General features: G+C 36.9%; 3 protein-coding genes across 4 annotated transcripts; 1 reads left to right on the forward strand and 2 right to left on the reverse strand.

Annotated features, from left to right (window-relative positions):
- The first annotated feature begins 2,639 nt into the window (after positions 1 to 2,639).
- Positions 2,640 to 4,631, forward strand: LOC147514092 (uncharacterized protein At4g26485-like). The gene is made up of 3 exons (XM_086597510.1): positions 2,640 to 2,887; positions 3,347 to 3,554; positions 4,019 to 4,631. The coding sequence occupies exons 1-3, from the start codon at positions 2,743 to 2,745 to the stop codon at positions 4,299 to 4,301; spliced, it is 636 nt and encodes a 211-aa protein (XP_086453636.1). The 5' UTR covers positions 2,640 to 2,742; the 3' UTR covers positions 4,302 to 4,631.
- Positions 4,632 to 4,923: 292 nt separating this feature from the next.
- Positions 4,924 to 7,238, reverse strand: LOC147514093 (Pentatricopeptide repeat (PPR-like) superfamily protein). Its single transcript, XM_086597506.1, has one exon. It carries the CDS (start codon positions 7,172 to 7,174, stop codon positions 5,078 to 5,080), a length of 2,097 nt encoding a protein of 698 aa, XP_086453632.1. The 5' UTR covers positions 7,175 to 7,238; the 3' UTR covers positions 4,924 to 5,077.
- Positions 7,239 to 7,304: 66 nt separating this feature from the next.
- Positions 7,305 to 11,961, reverse strand: PLE (Microtubule associated protein (MAP65/ASE1) family protein). Of its 2 annotated transcripts, XM_086597508.1 has the most exons (13): positions 11,819 to 11,961; positions 11,547 to 11,625; positions 11,271 to 11,477; positions 10,886 to 11,137; positions 10,585 to 10,794; positions 10,340 to 10,495; positions 10,072 to 10,231; positions 9,582 to 9,733; positions 9,416 to 9,503; positions 8,632 to 8,705; positions 8,334 to 8,408; positions 7,947 to 8,214; positions 7,305 to 7,857 (listed from the first exon to the last, which is right to left on the reverse strand). In XM_086597508.1, the coding sequence occupies exons 2-13, from the start codon at positions 11,616 to 11,618 to the stop codon at positions 7,808 to 7,810; spliced, it is 1,764 nt and encodes a 587-aa protein (XP_086453634.1). In that variant the 5' UTR covers positions 11,619 to 11,625; positions 11,819 to 11,961; the 3' UTR covers positions 7,305 to 7,807. The 2 variants fall into 2 exon arrangements, with proteins under 2 accessions (XP_086453634.1, XP_086453633.1); XM_086597507.1 differs by having other exon boundaries at positions 7,843 to 8,214; positions 11,819 to 11,953.
- Positions 11,962 to 12,503: the final 542 nt, after the last annotated feature.

Here is a 12,503-nt window from a genome sequence, read left to right on the forward strand (position 1 = left end):
TATTTCACTAACATAGATTTTGATCATGTTTAAGCACTAAAAACTCGAAATATAATGCTCTTCTTGGTAGTTATTCCTTTTGATTGTCTTTTTTTTTTACATGGTGCCGTCTATGCTCCATTGTTAGATATACCAAAACATATGCTCCATTATTGTTACTAAGCAAATTATCCATCTTTTGATTAGTTTTACTAAGCATATGCTCTATTGTTAGATATATCAAAACACTTGAAAATAAAATTGAGAAAACGGTTGTAGTATTTTATTTTTAAATTTTGACTAGTCAACTAGTTTTTTTTTGGGTATCTGGCTAGTCAACTAGCTGAACCCCGCAAAACAAACAAAGAAAACAAAAGCTTAACTAACTCCAAAAGGAGGGAGAAATTTCAAATAAAGACATTAAACGCATGCCTATGATGAAATATATAAATTTGTTGAATGCTTAAGCATTTTGAGAGTACCAATAACGGCGACACATACTCCATCTCTTGCTTCCTTCCAAGATATCTGATTCTCTTCTTCTAAGTCTCCGCGCCCCTTAAATTCCTTCTTTGACTCTTCAATAAAAGTACCTTCGTTTTCCCACTTCTATATATGAGAATGTTTTCTTCTTTGGTGTCTTTCTATGTTTTCCTTTGTTGGTATGGTGTTTTTCTAACGCGGGTGTCTTTTATTTTTGATTTGTTGATGAAAATAGCTCTTGGTGTTGTTGTTGTTGTTGTTGTTTTTTTCTTGAGTTTTTCAATGGTTTTTTTTTTTCACAAATTTTTTTTTTTTTTTTTATTTTTTTTCAAAGGGAAATTTTATTGATAATGATAATGAGTTTTACAAATAATTAAGACAAGCGTGCAACAAACTGCGTCGCAAGTGAACATTTTATTGATAATGATAACGAGTTTTGTTTTTTTTTTTTTTTTTTTAAGTTGTTTAAATTGTTTACTAAGTTGCTTCTCTCATTTCCTTCTATTTAGTGTTGGGTTGTTAGCATTTTTCTATATTTAGAAGTATATTTATTCATGAATGTTTTTATATAATGTTGATAAGGTTAGAACAAATCCAATGGGGAGCTGGTGAAATGAGGTGCTAAAAGAGTGTCATTAGCATTTTTAGCTTGCCAAAACCAAATTGTGTCCAAAAGGAGGGAGAATTGGTTTGAAAATGCCTATAACATGCAAATGACAGTAAAATCTATGAATTGTTTGTTCACTGAGCATAAGAATGACATATTTGCAGCATTGTAAATATAATAAAATACACATTTGGGGTTTGATCACTATTTTTAATTGTTAGCAAAATTTATCTACTTGTTTTAATCTTTGGATTGTACTTTGCTTGCAGATTAAAGGGTGATCTTGACGTGTAATATACCTCATCCTTTATTAAGGTTTTCATGTTTTCATATATACTTTAATAAGGCTGTGCAGGTGAGATTGGAAAATATAATGTTTGGAAGAAAAGATTCTTTTCTTTTACTTTTCCAACACATGAGCCACATGTCGGGCTAAGTGTTTGTTGAAAAGTTTATTGAAAGAAAATGACATATATACCCTTATTTTCGTTGAAATTATTTTGTATTGATTTTTATTTGTAATAAAAACAAAAGAGGGTAAAACTGTAAATAAAAAATCATGCCGAAGGAAAGTAAACTTATTAGAGCATCTCTAGGTGGAGGCATCAAGTGTCTAGCTGCATCCGTGGAGGCAAATTTGCTAGCTGTTTCGGATGCGGATGCGGTGTGACGAGTACTGTCGCGTGATATTGGTAGTATCGCGTAGGGTTTTTTTTTTTGTCGCGTAGGTTTTTTTTTTTGACTTTTGGAATGGTACGTGCGACATTGGTAGTGTGGCTCAAAATTTTTGAATACTGTTTTCAACTATTTACTTTTGTTTATTTTTTTTTGTTTACTTTTGCACTGCACTACCCTCTAACTGTCGCGTGGGGTAGGTCCTACACAAAATTTGGGATTTTGGTTTGCGTCTAACTAGAGTTGGTCATTGTTTGCGATTTTGCGGATGCTTGCCTCGTGACATTTAATGCCTGCACCACCTAGAAATGCTATTAGGACATCTCCAATGGAGGGTGTAAACCGTATAGAGTGTAAAGTTTACACTCTAAATATCAAAAAATTCTTTCCAATGGGGGTGATATACCGTAGATAATAGAGTATTAGTTGATAGAAGAGGTGGGCAATTTCCCATCTCGCTATCAGTTGATAAATAGCTCGAGGCGACATTTTAACCAACGTTCGAACAAAAAAAAATTCGAACATCACTTTAAGTAACGTCTTTTTCTAATTCTAAAGTAATTTTTTAACTGGGACATCACTTAACTTAACGTCACTTAAAGTGACGTCCCAGTTTAAATTAAAGAGAGATGTCACTTTAAGTGACGTCCGAGTTTAAAATCTAATTTTTTTTACACTTCTCCATTAGGAAGTATAGAGTGTGGATATTTATAGGCTATACAATAGTATGCAATTAGAGTTGTAAAATCCTAATGGCACCTACATAGAGCCTAGGATTACATTCTTTGGTTTTAGCAATATTTGTAATAAGTCAAAGTAGTAGGGGTAGAATTGAAAAACTGAATTGTAGCTCGACCTGTTTTCTTTATAGGATTAGATTAGAATCTGCATAAAAGTAATTAGATAATGCAGCACAGCTGCATAAAAGTAATCAACAGTTGGCGAGTAGGACTTACTACCATTTTCAAAGTTTGAAGGTTCTAACTTCTAAGCGTCAAATGCAAGAAGAGAGATGGATAAAACATTACAGCAATTTTCAGAAGATACTACTTATAGGAGAAGGAGACTTCTCCTTCTCTGCATGTTTAGCCAATGCCTTTGGTTCTGCAGCCAACATGGTGGCTACTTCACTGGACAACAAAGGTAATCTACCCTCTCATGCTTTGCTACTAGTATATATATACCCCTGACCACAGCTAGGAAGCTCCTGAATTATTCACAAGGGGAGCATGGCATAAATACATGGAAGAACGAAACCAAATCCAATGAGTGTCTTATTTAGATATTCAGAGAAGTTTACAGTTTAGTGACCTTGATTTCAGATGATCACTTTCGTCCACCAGTGGCGGTGCACTTGTGTTTCATCTGTAAGTTTGCAAGTATAATGTATAGTAGTGCATATTTGATGAAGAAGTTAAACAAATAAACCTGGTAGATGTTTGGCTTTACTGTCAGTGTTATCATCCGAAATAAACTGTAGTTGTTCATCTGATACAATTTTACTCTCTTACTCTTCATGAATATACAATTGCCAACTATTAGTTAGGAATGATTATGTTGGAATTTAATTAATATATGATTTTTTTTTGGGGACAAATGTAGCAATGGTGCTGGACAAGCATTCCACTGCAAAGGCCAACTTGGAGACATTGCATATGCTGGACTGCACAATTGGGCATAAAGTAGATGCTCATTCTATGAGAAAACATCCACTCTTGAAGACGAGGAGGTTCGATAGGATAGTGTTTAATTTCCCTCACGCAGGTTTCCTTTACCGTGTGAGAGGAGAGCATGACGAGTATCAGATCCAGTAAGTTTATTGACCCAATAAAACAATTGAACATCCTGTTTTAGCTTTAAGCTAGTGGTTCAGACACGATCGTTCCTGAAAAATCTTTCCTTAGAACATCTCCAACGGTATGGACAACCTGCCTAGCCGTAGAACCAAGTAAACTCGTAATGTTCAATTCTGTTGTGGAAACTCCAAATCTTTAACAATGTAATTGTTATGTTTACACTATCCACAACTCCACAAGCACCAACTTTAAGAGTGTAAATATACTATATGCGAGGTGGCAGCGACTGTGCCACTAAAATATCTTCCTTCTCAACAGAAGGAGAAGATATATTCTCCTGCAGCACCTGGCCATTTACCCTATTTTAGAGTAATAGACATGATTGCCTTGCTGGACAGTTTGGCTCGTACAATATAAATCTACGCAAACATTTTCGCTACTCTGTTCTAGATATTCTTAGTCAATTTAACACGTGCAGGCTCCACCAAGAGGTGGTGAGGGGTTTCCTCCAAAGTGCACGTCACATGTTGACAAAAAATGGAGAAATTCATGTGACCCACAAGACTTCTAACCCGTTCAGTAAGTGGGAAGTGCAGAAACTTGCTCAGGAGGCAGGGCTGTGTTTGGTTGAAGAAGTTTTATTCTCCAAGGCTGATTATCCAGGTTATCACAACAAGAAGGGATATGGAAGGAAAACCAATAAGACTTTCCATGTGGGAGAATGCAGCACTTTTAAGTTTACAGCCCTAACTAGTGTTTAGAATCTCTGCTCTAAAATATTAACTTACTAAGTTATTCATTACGTCTTGGGTTGCAAAATTGAATTGAAGACCTGAAGATATCGGATTAAAGTACGGGCATTCTGGCAGTTTAGAAGTGATCAACAAATCCGTAGGTTGGTACAATACTTCAACCAAATAAAGAAAATCTCGAGTTTCAAAGATTAGAGTATTAGACCACAAGTCCACAACCCATATTGCTATCATATTTGGTAAGAGGGTTCTCGAGTCTTTTACGTTTTCCTTCTCTTGTATTACTATGTCTAATGAAAAGTGTACACCGAATTTGTATTAAAGGTGTTAGTAGCTCAAGGCATGCACTCAGCTTGGTTCGCTGTGAAAAATCATAGCGAGCAAATTACAAATGGGGGATGCATTTCTTATGTTTTGTGGTGCTCATTGTTTCGCACTACAGAACATAGTAATATGATGGAACAATGCTACTGATTGGTTTTTATTTTTTTAACTTCTTTTTCATCCATTTAACAATTTCTTAACAACCCAACAAAATTTGAAGATCTTTCCTACGTCTCCCTAGTCTTATGTGTCTTCTATAAAGCTCACAGGCTCACATGCAATTACATTGACATTAATCTATCAGGGATTGAGCTTCAAAAACAACACTTCCGCAACAAACGGGGAGAGTATGATGCAACAAAACATCAAAAACACCCACCCTCCATTTATTAGTCATGAGTTATCTGGGTACAGACAGTTACAGATCAATACACAGGTAATAAAAGAACGGGGTTTAAATATTAACATACCATTTTGTCAACCTGGAGAATGGAAGATTTCAAACGAACATATCTTAGGACCTCATCTGCAAATTGTAAACGTGTAAGGAGCTCTATGATGCTGTTGAAATGTTCTTCAGATGGTTTCACATTGTACCTTTTAGCCATTGAATCAAAAATCTGGCAAGCCTCATTTACAAATCCAGCTTTGTCACAAATAGATAAAACCACTTGGAATGTAAAATGGTTAGGTTTGAAACCATTTGTTATCATCAAATCATAGAGATTGAGCGCGTCTTGATGCCTATTATTGTGACCATAAGCCTCTATTAATGCTGTCCAAGTCATCGATCCTTTGGACGGATTGGTATCAAAAACTAACTTTGCTTTCTCAATTTCTCCACTATTCCCATACATTTTCACAATCTCTGCAGAAACAAAAGGGACTGAGACAAAATCCCTCCTCAATACATGGCCATGCACCTCCTTCCCAAATTTTAATTCCCCCATATCCCCACAAACGCGCAATATCCTTGACATAGTAACAGGATCCGGCCTGTGTTTTGACAGTTGCATTGACCTGAAAACCACCAATGCTTCATCTAGACACTGGTTTTTCAAGAAGGATTCTATCATTGCCGTCCATGAAATCACATTCCTCCTCTCCGTTCCATCAAACAACTTACAAGAATACTCTAAACAACCAGACCTTGAGTACATTACCATCAAAGAGGTAACTATTGATACATTGGGTAGATAACCATTCTTTATTACATAACCATGAATCTCCTTCCCTTGCTTTAGCGCCTTGAGTTGAGCACAAACAGGAAGAACAGTTGCAATTGTCACAACATCGGGCTTAACCCCTTCTTGCTGCATCCAAATCATTGATCTCAGAGCTTGATCAAGTCTACCATTTGAAATGTATCCCGAAATGAGTGCCGTCCAAGAAATGACATCTCTCACCTCAGACCTGCGAAAAACCTGTCTTCCAGAAACCATATCCCCACACTTGCAATACATGTCAATCAAACTAGACTGAATGAACAACTGATTTGCATAATTCTTCGTCTTAATCACATACCCATGAATTTCCTTACCCAAATAGGAAGCCCATAGTTCTCCGACCGCAGGAAGAGCTGCAGTCAATATAACTGAATTCAGTTCAACTCCTTCCCTTACCATCCATCGTAAATACTCTAATGCTTCCTTATGCAACCTATTGTGAGCAAACCCAGAAATCATAGCACCCCAAACAACAACATCAATCTTATCCATTTCTTCAAACAATAGTCTAGCTAACTTGATTTTCCCACATTTAAAGTACATATCAATCAAACTAGTCTGAATCACAATCGACCCATCACCAAACCCATTCTTTACCAAAAGAGCATGAACTTTCAAACCTTGGGTAAGCGCCGATGAGCCCGCAAAGCTCTTAATCAAGCAAGAAAACGTATAAACATTCATTCCAACACCCATTTCCCTCATTTTCGAATACGTATCAAGCACATCCCCACAACGCCAACCACCTCGTACTACATTCCCTCTAAGCAAAGCATTCCATGGGTAAACACTAACACAACTCGACCGTGTCGACAATTCATCAAACACTTTCTCCGCATCTTCCATCGACCCACATGAACTATACATATGAACCAACCTTGTTCTAAGAAACTCATTGTTATCTAGACCATTTATTCTAATATGAGTATGAACCTGTTTTCCATAACCAAGTGACTTTGTACGTACACAAGCATTAAGTAGTGAAGAAAATGTAGTGGTGTTAACAGGAATACCTTCTTTTTCTAAGTAGTCCAAAATAGTGAGTGCTTCTTTAAGCTTGTTTTCTCTTGCAAAATTTTGAATGTCTTTGTAAATGGAAGATGGGTTTTTCTTATGAAGTGGTAGAGATTGTGGGAATGCATCTTTTTGTGAGAATTTTTGTGTTTTGGAGGGAAATTTGGAAGTCTGTTTCTTTTTAATGAAAATGGGTCTTTTGGAATTTGGGGGTGGTTTGGTTTGGATTTTTGAAGATGGGGATGTTGTTTTGTGGAGTTTTGAGGATGGGGATGAATTTGTGAGTAGAAGAGATGATGAAGAAGATAGCCCTTCCATTATTTAGTAATGACTTGATAATGGTCTCTTTTACAGACACAACTTTATGTTTAAAATAGTGCAAACCATTTTTTAATGTTTTACCATTCCACAGCAGTAAGTATACTTCAGCTGTTCAGCAGTAAACATGTAACAGAGAAAATTGAATTCATATACCAAAAATACATGTTTGCAGAATCAGTCTCTTGGAAAAAGAAAAAAAAAAAGAAATTGACATCTTCATCAAGAGTTCAAAGGTCACAGAATATGTACATGAAAGAAAAGCCAATTGCAATTGACTTGTCTGTCCATCACAATCCGAAGGAAACAATGAGGAACCTTTAGGAGAAGTCCACTTTATCGAAAACCGTATGTCATCAATGTGTAAGGATGAAACCAGCTCTTCTCTCCTCAAAGGAATACTCAATGTCCGGCGTTACCTCAACCTTGGTAGCTGGAAAGAGAACAGCAACAGGAGGGGCTGGGGTTGCGGCCATTTGCATTGGAACTGATAATGTGGAAGGAGTAGAAGGTACTGGTATTCGTACTTTAGGTGTCCTGTTTTCTTCATCCACAACAGAATTATTGTTGGAGTAGACAGGAGAAAAGGGCTTTCGTGTCACAGGTGATTCAGGTTCACGAGCATTTACTGAATTAAAAGAGTGCTTCTTTGATGGAAGACCAGCAATATCTAAGCCTCCGACCTACAGAAGTGTCATAGTTATAGACTTGGTGCAAAAGGAAACCCTCCTTAACAACCATTGAACTCTGAAATAAAAGCTCAGATAATTACCTGCAGATAAACCTGTAAAGCCCTCCTCATTAGGCAGCAATCTATCATTCTTCTTTATTGGTCGAGGAGTAGGTCTTGTGGAGTGGATTGTATCATGTTTAGGAGTCTGCAGCATAGCTCCTCCAAGAGAGAGTCTTCGACTGGTAGCACCTCCAGTTGAAGGTCTAGAAGAGACTTTTTTTGCACTCTGTTGCTTTGAAGGACTTGGTTTTGATCCAAAGAGAACCTCTTGTTCTGCTATAAGCTGTCCCTGAATTTTCTTCTGGTCCTGTTAAGAAATTAAAGATGGAAAAAAATAAAAAAGTGTGCAAATACAGTAGCAATAAGTACACCATCTCATAGTGCAGAGAGGAGCATGTATCCTGCATAATCCTAACAAGGGCATACCCTCTGCCTTCGACGCTCTTGCTCTTTTTCTTGTCTTAAAATACTGTCTTCTTCAAGCATAGAAAGAAGCCGAACCTGCATATCCGGTATAAAGATTTAGTCAAACTAGTACATACGAGCGACTTTTGGCTGAAAATATTCCTAATGACTATTTTGTCCAGAAGTTAACTATTTACTATCTACTGAGCATGGTACTGCATTTAAAAAGAATCGTAACAGGAACTCAGGAAGGCATTCGAATGAAATGGAAATGTTTAATATGTCACGGTTGATATGCATTTAATAAGACAACACTTACCCCATCATATGTGAACTCAGTGCCCCGTTCTTTTTCCCAAGATCTGGTTTTTGACACCAATGCCTCCACCATTCCTGCTCCAAGTATAATAATACACCAAGCAATTTATTACGTAGTGAACTAAAAACACCAAAACAATATAAAATATTGGCATATAATAAGCAAGTCCAGAGTATTTGCAAGGCCTCATATCTTCTCCCCTAGCCATATTTGGGGAGACAGAAAGAAAACCACAGTATTTGCATCACAAGCTTCCCAAGAAAAAATTTTGTTTCTTTTTCCCACAATGATAAAAGCAAGTAACTAACTGGAGACGTGCATCGATATGATAACGCAATTAACTTATTAAAAAAACCAGCTCCATAGAGAAGGGTTTAACCTATTTGCTTTTTCAAATTCCCAAGGGTTGAAAATAGGAAAGTGTAAACAGTTTGACATGCTCTCAAAGTTGAATTGAAAGCTACCCGAACCAGGTATAGTTGGGCTGAAGCAACTGACACATTAAGGCAGACAATGTACCCAGGTTCACAATAGGCAGTGAACCAAACTGTTCAGTCCATTTAATACATTTGTGTCGAGTGGCCTACTGACAAAGACTTGGGAGATTGGGCCCAAGGTCCTGAGTTCAATTCCTAAATTCACCAGGGGAGGGGGGACAAAACAAAAGAAGGATAGCCAAGTTGGATTCCCCAACTCGGCAATGTCTCAACTCAGAGTTGTCGAACTCTGGTTAAGATCTCTACCCATCACCAATTCCAGAATAAATGTACTGTTAAATGTGCACCTGGAAGCTTATTAACTGCAGCACGGGCTTTCTCTGCACGCTTCAGTGTAAGATGAGCACCTCTTCCTGCATTATAACGGTTCTCATCCTGAAAGAGCACTATGTCAGTGGGGCCAAGAATGGGAAACAAATAAAAAATCTTCCATAGCCTAGTACGATGACTAACCCTATTATACTCCTCAAGCCAGCATTCCTCTTCGCATGCGGCAATCCACTTTTCAACCTTGTCAAGTATTTCTTTCCTGCTAAACGCTTCCTCCTTGACCTTTGCAATTTGAAGTTCAATTTGTTCCAGGATAGATGCAGGATCCACAGCTCCTGTATTAGAAATGGTGCATGTTACAAATATAACAGAATTGCTACTGAATTGAAATCATCTACAACCAGCCACATCAATCAAATATCAGCACCCTCATTAACCCACCACCAAAACAATCCCTTTTACATCAGGTAATGTATACTTTGAAATACACACCAATGACTGACATATGGGGACATTAAGAAATTGGGTTTCCAGTGTGGATAAATGAGTAAGGTTTCATCTCTGTGGGCCACCACAAATGATTCAATTCCTACCAGTATCTAGCATAAGTACTTAGAATCAAGAAAGCTTTTGTTTCTTCTGTTGTTTTTAGTATTCAAATTTTGTTACATACCAGACTCAATAGCTTCAACCACAGACTCCATTGCCCTATCTGCTTCTGCTATCATGTGAGTTCGCCTACAAATATCCTCTAGGTCTGACCTCTTTTTCAGAACAAGCTCTTTCATCTTGCTTGCTTTCAAATCTTCCAGCCTAGAAACTTCTCCCTCAACCTGCATCGTAAATCACATAGGCTAATTTACACAACACAATCAGAGTACTACGAGTACTTAAATGCAAAAAAACATACCCTGCTTATTAAAGCCACTATTCATACTTACATAATTTATAAATTCAGTGGAAAGGGTATTAGGTTCAGTTATTTCATCTTCTGAAGCAGCTATATTGCGGGTAACATTCTGAAACATCTGCTGCTCCTCAATTGGGGTATCCATCAAATTCCATAACTCCAGCATAGTACTTGCAAGATCTTGTAGCTGTCAAGTATATAGGCTCAGTAACAAGACAAGGGCGTTTATAAAATTAAATGAACCTTAAGAAAATAGTACAATACTTAATTAATTACCCTCTGCATCCTTTCTATCTTGACCTCTCGCAGTTTTTGAATTGCACAAGCGAGCCTCTCAATCGTTTCATTACTTATATTCTTAGCTCCTTCTGAATCATCTAAACTGGGGTGAACCTCTTTAATTGTGTGCTTAAAATCTATGCCGAGAACCAAGCAAAGCGAGTTTAATACACTTAGGTGGTCCAAGACCAGATTCAGACGATCACTCTGCATGCATTGAAAATTTTATGTAAAGTCAGTCAATAAAATAGATGGAATGAAACTTGAAAATAGCAATGCTGAGAAAAATGAATGATACCTTCTCCTTCTGTAATGCTTGCAGATGTTTGTGCAATTCTTCCAACTTTCTTAGAGACAAATCAGTCTCATCCACAACTGCCCTTGAAGGATTACATTCTGTCCATGTATTGATCTCATTGGAAATTTTCTGTATCTGCTCCACAACCTCAAAAAATTGATTCCTCCTCTCACATTTTCTCTTTTTCATCTCCTCTAATTGAGGAATAATGGTACGAAGCTCTTCCTTCAAGCTTCCAGTACTTTGATCAGACTGAGTTATGAAAACCACAATATCATTACTTTTATACCATATAACTAATTACAACATTTAACTGCATCCCAGTTTAACTCAACACAATTAATTGCAACCTAATATATACTTTCCAAAACAGGTCAGAACAAACCTGTCTGATATGCACTGGTCTCTCACCCATTGCCGAGCATATGGCTGCCAGCTCGGCTTCAGAATCAGCAATTGCCTGCCGTAGCTGAGCTCGACACCGGTTAGCCAAGTCCACTTTTCTTCTATAAACCTCTAAACACTCTTGTTCTAGCTCAAGTAACATTTTATCCCTCTCCACATCCGTTTCCCCCACTTCATCCCAAATTATCTAAAACCACACACAATCCAAATGTTAAAATGTTTAAAAACTTTAGTCACAATTTAAGGAAAAAAGTACCTGAAGTTCGTAAAGAAGAGATCCACAAGTCGTTTCGACATGTAGAAGCTGGTCATCTTGTAAACTAGTCATGTTTTACCTACACCCAAAAACAGAAACTCAATAAATAACCACCCAGATCCATCTTTGGTAACCAAATTAACCCATGTACCAAAAAAAAAAAAAAAAATTTAAGTATAAAATAAGTACCAGACTCATTTCTATCTATCATTCCAATAGTAAACATGCAAAGAAATAAAATTACTATAAAAGAGAAAAAAAAAAACACTAACCGTTTTAGTTAGATAAAGTAGTATAAGGCAAGATTTGTAAAATGTGGGTTAAAGAAATGAGGAAGTGTTGAATGGGTTATGGAGAAGTATTAGGGTTTAGTGAGGAAGGAGAGAGCGGTAGAACAATTGAAGTTTGAAAGAATGAGAATGATAATAGAAAAGACAGGAAAAATAGCCGTTTGAGCGGATGTATCGTTGTTTGATTGTGATTTTTTTAGGCGTTTTTTTATTTTTATTTTTTTCTTTTGTGTTTTAAATGATATGATGATGACGAGGTTCGAAAAGGAAAACCGGTTTGAATTTCAAAAAATGGAGGAGAAAAGAGAGGGGGGAGAGGAAAGATCGTGTGTGTCATAAGCCTATATTTAATTTTCAGTGCTCCGTACTTGTTTGACCATTGAATTATCTGGTTTGGATTAGATCTAAGTTAAAAGTGTGTGATCTCTGACAGATCGTTGACTTTATTAATCTTGGATTCTTGGATACTGGTTATTGACTTATTTAATAACCAATCCATTATATACTTGCCAGTTGCCACTAATAGTATGTTTAGGTGAGATACTTTTTTAGCATCAAACTCCACATTTCCAACAATTTAGTATTTTTTCAGTAGGAGAGACATATGTTGATGAAAACACCAAACCAAACATCAAACCGACTAAAATTTGGTTCTAGTTTTGGTGTT

The sequence above is a fragment of the Coptis chinensis genome, chromosome 3, assembly GCF_015680905.1.
Source record: "Coptis chinensis isolate HL-2020 chromosome 3, ASM1568090v1, whole genome shotgun sequence".
NCBI lineage: Eukaryota > Viridiplantae > Streptophyta > Magnoliopsida > Ranunculales > Ranunculaceae > Coptis > Coptis chinensis.

Excerpts from the sequence above, each read along its gene's own strand:
- LOC147514093 (XM_086597506.1), bottom strand. The coding sequence starts at position 7,174 with ATGGAAGGGCTATCTTCTTCATCATCTCTTCTACTCACAAATTCATCC.
- PLE (XM_086597507.1), bottom strand. The coding sequence starts at position 11,618 with ATGACTAGTTTACAAGATGACCAGCTTCTACATGTCGAAACGACTTGT. Across the intron at positions 10,795-10,885 it reads AAGCATTACAGAAGGAGAAG|AGTGATCGTCTGAATCTGGT; the intron begins GTATCATTCATT and ends CAATGCATGCAG. Across the intron at positions 8,215-8,333 it reads AAGAGCGTCGAAGGCAGAGG|GACCAGAAGAAAATTCAGGG; the intron begins GTATGCCCTTGT and ends ATTTCTTAACAG.
- LOC147514092 (XM_086597510.1), top strand. The coding sequence starts at position 2,743 with ATGCAAGAAGAGAGATGGATAAAACATTACAGCAATTTTCAGAAGATA. Across the intron at positions 2,888-3,346 it reads TACTTCACTGGACAACAAAG|CAATGGTGCTGGACAAGCAT; the intron begins GTAATCTACCCT and ends GGACAAATGTAG. Across the intron at positions 3,555-4,018 it reads CATGACGAGTATCAGATCCA|GCTCCACCAAGAGGTGGTGA; the intron begins GTAAGTTTATTG and ends TAACACGTGCAG.